The sequence below is a fragment of the Schistocerca piceifrons genome, chromosome 9 (genome assembly GCF_021461385.2).
Source record: "Schistocerca piceifrons isolate TAMUIC-IGC-003096 chromosome 9, iqSchPice1.1, whole genome shotgun sequence".
NCBI lineage: Eukaryota > Metazoa > Arthropoda > Insecta > Orthoptera > Acrididae > Schistocerca > Schistocerca piceifrons.
Genome location: NC_060146.1, coordinates 67,012,495 through 67,021,108, shown reverse-complemented (window position 1 = coordinate 67,021,108; position 8,614 = coordinate 67,012,495). Strand labels below are relative to the sequence as shown.

The following is an 8,614-nucleotide window of genomic DNA, read 5'->3' as shown; positions in this document are numbered from 1 at the left end:
CACATTCCAATACCCCATGACTATTAGATTTTCATCTCCTTTTGCATACTGAATTTTCAGTTCAGTATCCTCATATACTTTCCATCTCTTCATCTTCTGCTCAGGATGTCTGATTGTATAGCTGAACTATCCTTGTCGGTGTCAGTTTGATGTTGATTCTGATGAAAACAACCTTATCACTGAACTGTTCACAGAAACTTACTCTCCGCCATACCTTCCTATTCGTATTGAGTCCTACTCCAGTTATACCATTTTCCGCTGCTGTTGATATTTCACTATACTCATCTGAGCAGAAATCCTTGTCTTCTTTCCATTTCACTTCACTGACCTGTACCTTATTTACATTGAGCCTTAGCACTTCCCTTTTCACATTTTCTAGCTCCCCTCCCACAGTTAAACTTCTTACATTCCAAGTCCTGACTCTCAGTACATTACTCTTTTAATGGTTATTAAATCCTTTTCTCATTGTCACCTCCCTCTTGGCAGCCCATCCCAGAGATCCAAATGGGGAACTGTTCTGGAACATTTTGCCAATGGAGAAATCATCATGGCATTTTTTTCAATTACAAGCCACATGTCCTGTGGATACATGTTGTCTCTCTTTAATGTGGTATTTTCCATTGAATTCTGCATCCTTATGCTGTTGGTCATTGCCGATTCTTTGTCTTTAGGGACAGTTTCCCACCCAAAGGGCAATAGCGTGCCCCGAGATTCTGTCTGATCCCCCGCCTTCTCTGACAAGGCTGTTGGCATAAAGAGGGTGACTTCTGATGTTGGAAGTCTTTGGCTGCCATTGCTGCTGATTTTTATTGAAAATTTAATTGGTGGCAGGGATCAAACCCGAGACCAGGACTTTTTGATTACTAATCAAAGACTCTAGCTATATCCACCCGTGGTCTAGAGGTACTCACTGTAAAGCTGATTTGTCAAGTTGCCTACAGGTAAAAAGCATAGACTATTACATTCAAAGCTTTTGGCCAAAGCCGCCTTCAGAAAAGAAAGGAAAACATGTAAATATTCATGCAAGCAGGCACACCTCACATAGAGATGACCATTATCTCCAGCTGTTCTAACTAGCTACAGTGGCTGGAGACTGCGATCATGTGTGTGTGAGAGGTGTGCCTGCTTGTTTGAATATGCATGTGTTTTCGTTTCTTTTATGAAGAAGGCTTTGGAAAAAAACTTTGTGTATAACAGTCTTTTTCTTGTGCATATCTGCAATTCAATGTGTCATCTTTATGGTCAGTAGCAATCAATCATTTTCATAATAGTTCACTGTCATTGTTGTTGTTGTTACTTCAGTCCTGAGACTGGTTTGATGCAGCTCTCCATGCTACTCTATCCTGTGCAAGCTTCTTCATCTCCCAGTACTTAGTGCAACCTACATCCTTCTGAATCTGCTTAGTGTATTCATCTCTTGGTCTCCTTCTACAATTTTTACCCTCCACGCTGCCCTCCAATGCTAAATTTGTGATCCCCTGATGCCTCAGGACATGTCCTACCAACCGGTCCCTTCTTCTTGTCAAGTTGTGCCACAAACTCCTCTTCTCCCCAATCCTATTCAATACCTCCTCATTAGTTATGTCATCTACCCATCTAATCTTCAGGAATCTTCTGTAGCACCACATTTCTAAAGCTTCTATTCTCTTCTTGCCTAAACTATTTATCGTCCATGTTTCACTTCCATACATGGCTACACTCCATACAAATACTTTTAGAAACGACTTCCTGACACTTAAATCAATACTCGATGTTAATAAATTTCTCTTCTTCAGAAGCGCTTTCCTTGGCATTGCCAGTCTACATTTTATATCCTCTCTAATTCGACCATCATCAGTTATTTTGCTCCGCAAATAGCAAAACTCCTTTACTACTTTAAGTGTCTCATTTCCTAATCTAATTCCCTCAGCATCACCCGACTTAATTCGACTACATTTCATTATCCTCATTTTGCTTTTGTTGATGTTCATTTTATATCCTCCCTTCAAGACACTGTCCATTCCGTTCAACTGCTCTTCCAAGTCCTTTGCTGTCTCTGAAAGAATTACAATGTCATCAGCGACCCTTAAAGTTTTTATTTCTTCTCCATGGATTTTAATTCCTACTTTGAATTTTTCTTTTGTTTCCTTTACTGCTTGCTCAATATACAGATTGAAAAACATCGGGGAGAGGCTACAACCCTGTCTCACTCCCTTCCCAACCACTGCTTCCCTTTTCATGCCCCTCGACTATTATAACTGCCATCTGGTTTCTGTAAAAATTGCAAATAGTCTTTCGCTCCCTAAATCTTACCCCAAAAGAAAAATTTCACATAAGCCACTTGACAAGTTTTATATTTAGGGAAATTTAGGACAACTATTGGATGAATAATGAAAGAAATATACAGAAAAGTAAAATGGTAAAGAGTGTTTGGTAAACAAAATACAGTATTCAAAAATAAACGTGTCTATTTAAGAGTGCAGGGATCTTGTATCTGATTTGGATTTCCTGTAAATCTGTAGTACTGATAAGGAGTGTGAGATAATGAACCTGGCAAGCAGATACAGTTCCTCACAGATATATAGATGGCACAAGCTGAGATCACAATGGGCACACTCTGGCGGAGCCCTGCAATAAAATACATGTGACTGGTCAAACACTGCCACTTGCATTTTATTACTTCAGGCCACTTCTCTCTAAGTATACACTATTGACTGATCTTGTACACTTACAATAACTTTGCTGTGTTTTTGGAATTTTTTCTAGCCAGTCATTCATTATACTTTAGCAGCTACTCAGAACTTTCATTTGAGCTACTCATCACTGCAACACTGTGTGCTAACTGAAACTGAACTTCATAAACTTGACGAAGTCATAGAAGAGGTGTGTGACCATTATAATCATAATGATGAAAATGGCTTTAAAACAGCTAGTTGGTCACAAAGTAATACTGACAGGATGTTTCTAGACCCATTTCTTATTCATTACATGTTTCATGCTCTGCTAATTTTCAGATGACCTGGTGACAAATTTTCGATGACCTGGCGACAAATTAATAACAGAAATTTTTTGTTCTACAATCTGGCAAATTTAAACAAGTGTGTTAAAAGAGGGCTATTAACTGGTGGTACATATATACAGCACAGTGCTTTCCTGACAGTCGCTCAAATTATCTTTCAATTACTCTTGATATGACACTACCTTTTAGAAATTATGCAGATGATACTTCTTGGAAAATTAACACATGAAACAACCTTATTTAGAAACTCCGCAGTACTAACTTGAGAGCACCAGCAGATACACTTTGAACTTCTGTACTTCCACGGCTGAATAATTTGCTCTGGTGTAGCTGAATAATCTTGTGTAAATAAGATAGACATTCAACTCATTATAACTAAGAGAATCATTTCTGGGTGAGTAAGAACTACTCCACTGTAATAGCTTCCAACACTGCACTACACAGTCTTTATCACAAAATAATGCATAATCTTCAATTTCCCAGCCATGAAGATATACCCAGGTTGATAACAAATCAACTTTGATCCAGAAATGCACCCTTGAGATTGGCCAAACAGTGAGCTGATAGCAACTTCACAACTGATAGCAAACGGTGTGAAACCTGGGCAACGAATGTTCCATTTCAAGTGTGTCATCTTATTGATGCTCTACAGAGACATCATCATCCATCCATCAAGCTCTGGCTCAATAACGAGACTTGACATTAGCATATAACAATTGTTTGGTAGTTTAATGTGTTTTTTGTATTCATGTCTTGTTTCTTTCCATGTACTTCTTGTATAGTGCTACACGAGTATGCTTTACAAATAAGCGAACAATTCTTTCAAGTTACACAGTACAGAAATTTTATATGTATTTTCCAGCAAATTTAAAAGCCATTATATACACTATGTAATAATAATTATTACCTTTTCTGTCTTCATGTATTCAATATCGCCTACTACCTGAAAATTTGTTCATCACAGTCATTTTCCTACATTGTTTGGAACTTCATATTTTGGCCATTTGATGTATAACACCACCATCATAAATTCTGTATTAAGGTACATTGATAATTATTATTTAGGGACTGTCTACTGTCAACTTAATATTTTCAAAACGAAACTATTTAATGTCCTTAATACAAAATAATTAGAATGTTACTAATTTCACTTTAAAAAGTTGGCACAACTTCACCTGAAGTTGAACCAGAACAATTGATTTATAACTGTATTTTTGTGACAATTACATAAATAAGACTATGTAAATCTGTAATTGTAATACATCACATTTTGCAAAAAAACTCATTGTTGTAAAATATATGTAAAATTAGTAAATTGTAAGGCACTCCACTGTCCAAGAATGCCATCTTTCTGAATAGCATGTGATGCAGCAGATAGATTTTATACTCTGAGAGGCAGATGTGTGACTTTTACTCATATATGTAGTGAACTTAGTGACACTGCTGAAGTTGGCATCAGTGTAACTTTTTACATACAAGTGGAGGAATATGATACAGATAATAAACCACAGGAAGTGTTAACAGTTTATTTACAAACAGTGTTGAGTATTTAAGACCCAGCTATTACGCTACAGGCAAGTAAAACTGTAACTGCTTCTTTTCAGGTTTATCTGTAATTAAACAGTTCGAAGGGAGAAGAATGAGGCCTGTCAGAACCTCTACGATAATACGCAACATCAATTGGCAGGTGCTTTACGGTAGTGTGGAGTGGTTAAAAGTTTGTGTTGCCAATAGATCAGTTTCATCCACATGTGCGAGTTCTTCCTCAGCTATGAGCTGTGCCAATTTTAGTTTAGTCATAACCTGCCTCCTAGGGGAGAACTTTTTCACTGTCGTGGCGTATGCCAGAAACAAACTGTCTATTTCATCAGTACCTGCTCTGCTATCTAGATAAGTGATGACGGGAGCCTGCGGTTCTGTGGGAGCCGTCGCAGCCCTCATCTTGGCACCAGGTGGCACACAAACTTCTTCAGTAGATGCTGGCAGTTGCTCCTGGAAAGATAACCTGTCTGTTTCCTGTTTAGGTACAGCAGGTGCTTCAGTGTTTATGTCCAAATCGCAGGTGATCAGTTCGTGTTGCGGGTGTGTCAGGGGGCACCCAGGTCTTAGCTCCGACTCCTGTGCAGCCGCCTCTTCCTCCTCATGTGCACTGTCTTCTGATTCTGCCCCTGTTTCAAGTGACGGACTCCCAGGTTCGGGGCCAGTCACTTCTGCAGAACTTGACCCGAGAGGCACAAAGGGGCGAAAAATCTCCATTTTTTCAGACCATATCCACCGTTTAGTGCTAGAACCCTCTTCCGAGCTGATCCTCAAATATCTTGCGTAGGTATCGCGAAGATTTTTCCATTTTCGTTTCATCTGGTCACCTGGAAGTAAAAATGAGCGATGAATTAGGAGACATCTTTGCCAAGTATAAATTACTAATTACTGTTTTGTGCTAAATACCTTAATTTAAGGCACTGGTACAGTAAGCAGTTGAGTTACATTTACATACTTTCTAGTAAAAAATGAAAAACAAACCAGAAATTGGAAAACTTTGTTAATTGCTGCTGTCTTATTTAGACCGACCAGATTGGGGCCTTAAGGTCCTTTTCTATGTCTGATCGGGAGCACCACATACGGAAACATATCACAATACATTCACTACGACATCAACAACAGTGACTACAATAAAAGCAACCATCATAGTCACTAATAATGATAATGAAAATATTAAGAGATACTACTGCTGCTGCTGCTGCTGCTGCTACTACTACTACTACTACTACTACTACTACTAATAATAATAATAATAATAATAATAATAATAATAATAATAAGCCTCGGACAAGCGCCGTCATGGTCGGGGACGACGCTTGAACCCTATGCCCGCCCACAATGGTAACGACACTGCTAGCCAACTGGAAAATGATTTAAATCCAAATAGAGGTGTTTTGCAGGATATGCTTCCTGCAACCACCCTAGAAGGAAAACGAAGACAGAGGATGAGATGGTCAGATGAAGTTAATCGACACCTCATGTTCTGTTATTACCAAGCAACAAACCTAGGAACCAACACAACTGGATACAGATCACAAGTATACACAACATTTATTACCAGATACCCGGAATTAAAATTTTTAGCAGAACAACGACTAGCTGATCAGATCCGTGTAATAATAAAAAATAACAGGATACCCCAGTCAGAATTAGAAAACATCAAACAACAAGTACAACAAATACTGGAACAAAATAATGTGCAATCAGAAGAAGAAGAAAATACAGTAAGGGACTCAAACATCCCAGAGCAAACAAACACATACCAACACGCATCAATTAAACAATCAGAGGAAAACGAAATCTCAAGACAGCCACCAGAACAAGCACAAATAGAACACGAAGAGAGACACGTGTTAGATATAGAAGATAAATTTCAGCTGACATATACAGAATACAAAGACACAAATACAGACATCAGACCATTCTAGCATAGACCTCCAAATAACCCACAAGTCGAAACAACAATAAAAACTATCAACACAATCATACACAACAAAATAAACAAAAATACAACTATGGAAGAGTTACAACTACTGGTTTATATAGGAGCACTCACTACACTAAATATACACACTAGGCAGAGATCAGAACAAACCAACACACAGAAGAAATCCACAAAACCAGCATGGCAACACAGGCTACAGATAAGAATAGAAAAACTGAGAAAAGACATCGGACAGCTAACACAATTTATAAGAAATGAAATATCAGACAAAAAACGACAAAGGTTAGGTAAAATCTCACAACAAGAAGCAATAGAGCAATTAGATGAAAAGATGCAGGAATTACAAGCATTGGCCAAACGACTTAGAAGATACAAAAAAAGTGAAAATAGAAGGAAACAAAACCAAACATTCAACACAAACCAAAAGAGATTTTACCAAACAATAGATAACACACATATTAAAATAGACAATCCACCAAACATAATAGACATGGAACACTTCTGGAGCAACGTATGGTCAAACCCGGTACAACATAACAGGCATGCACGGTGGACACAAGCAGAAACAGACACATACAAGATGATACCACAAATGCCTGAAGTGATAATTTTGCAACGTGAAGTCACCCGAGCAATTAATTCTACACACAATTGGAAAGCCCCTGAAAATGGTAAAATAGCAAATTACTGGCTAAAGAAGTTCACCTCAACACATTCACATCTAACTAAATTATTTAACAGTTACATTTCAGACCCATACACATTCCCTGATACACTTGCACATGGAATAACCTATCTGAAACCTAAATATCAAGCAGACACAGCAAACCCAGCTAAATATCGCCCCATAACATGCCTACCAACAATCTACAAAATATTAACTTCAGTCATTACACAGAAATTAATGACACATACAACACAGAACAAAATTATAAATGAAGAACAAAAAGGCTGCTGCAAAGGAGCACGAGGATGTAAAAAGCAACTGATAATAGATACAGAGGTGACATATCAAGCTAAAACTAAACAAAAGTCGCTACACTACGCATACATTGATTACCAAAAAGCCTTTGATAGTGTACCCCACTCATGGTTACTACAGATATTGGAAATATACAAAGTAGATCCTAAACTGATACAGCTTCTAAACATAATAATGAAAAACTGGAAAACCACACTTAATATCCAAACAAATTCAGATAACATCACATCACTGCCAATACAGATTAAGCGTGGAATATACCAAGGAGACTCATTAAGTCCTTTCTGGTACTGTCTTGCTCTGAACCCACTATCCAACATGCTAAATAATACAAATTATGGATATAATATTACTGGAACATACCCACACAAAATCACACATTTTCTATACATGGATGATCTAAAACTACTGGCAGCAACCAATCAACAACTCAACCAATTACTAAAGATAACAGAAGTATTCAGCAATGATATAAATATGGCTTTTGGAACAGACAAATGTAAGAAAAATAGCATAGTCAAGGGAAAACACACTAAACAAGAAGATTACATATTGAATAACCACAGTGACTCCATAGAAGCGATGGAAAAAATAGATGCCTATAAATACCTAGGATACAGACAAAAAATAGGAATAGATAATACAAATATTAAAGAAGAACTAAAAGAAAAATATAGACAAAGGCTAACAAAAATACTGAAAACAGAATTGACAGCAAGAAACAAGATAAAAGCTATAAATACTTATGCTATACCAATATTGACCTACTGATTTGGAGTAGTGAAATGGAGTAACACAGACCTAGAAGCACTCAATACACTTACACGTTCACAATGCCACAAATATAGAATACATCACATACATTCAGCAACAGAAAGATTCACATTAAGCAGAAAGGAAGGAGGAAGGGGATTCATCGACATAAAAAACCTACATTATGGACAGGTAGACAATTTAAGAAAATTCTTTCTAGAACGAGCAGAAACTAGCAAAATACACAAAGCAATCACTCATATAAATACATTGGCTACACCACTGCAATTTTATAACAACCTCTACAACCCCTTAGATCACGTAACATCAACAGATACGAAGAAAGTAAATTGGAAAAAGAAAACACTACATGGCAAGCACCCGTATCATCTAACAC

General features: G+C 37.5%; 1 protein-coding gene across 1 annotated transcript in view; it reads right to left on the bottom strand.

The window, feature by feature from the left end:
• Positions 1-4,510: 4,510 nt before the first annotated feature.
• The window catches only part of LOC124717246, an 89,359-nt gene continuing 85,255 nt past the window's right edge, over positions 4,511-8,614 (bottom strand). The window contains exon 2 of the mRNA XM_047244048.1: positions 4,511-5,364. Within this exon, the coding sequence (XP_047100004.1) occupies positions 4,691-5,364 (674 nt within the window). The 3' untranslated portion in view covers positions 4,511-4,690. The remainder of the gene's footprint in view (positions 5,365-8,614) is intronic.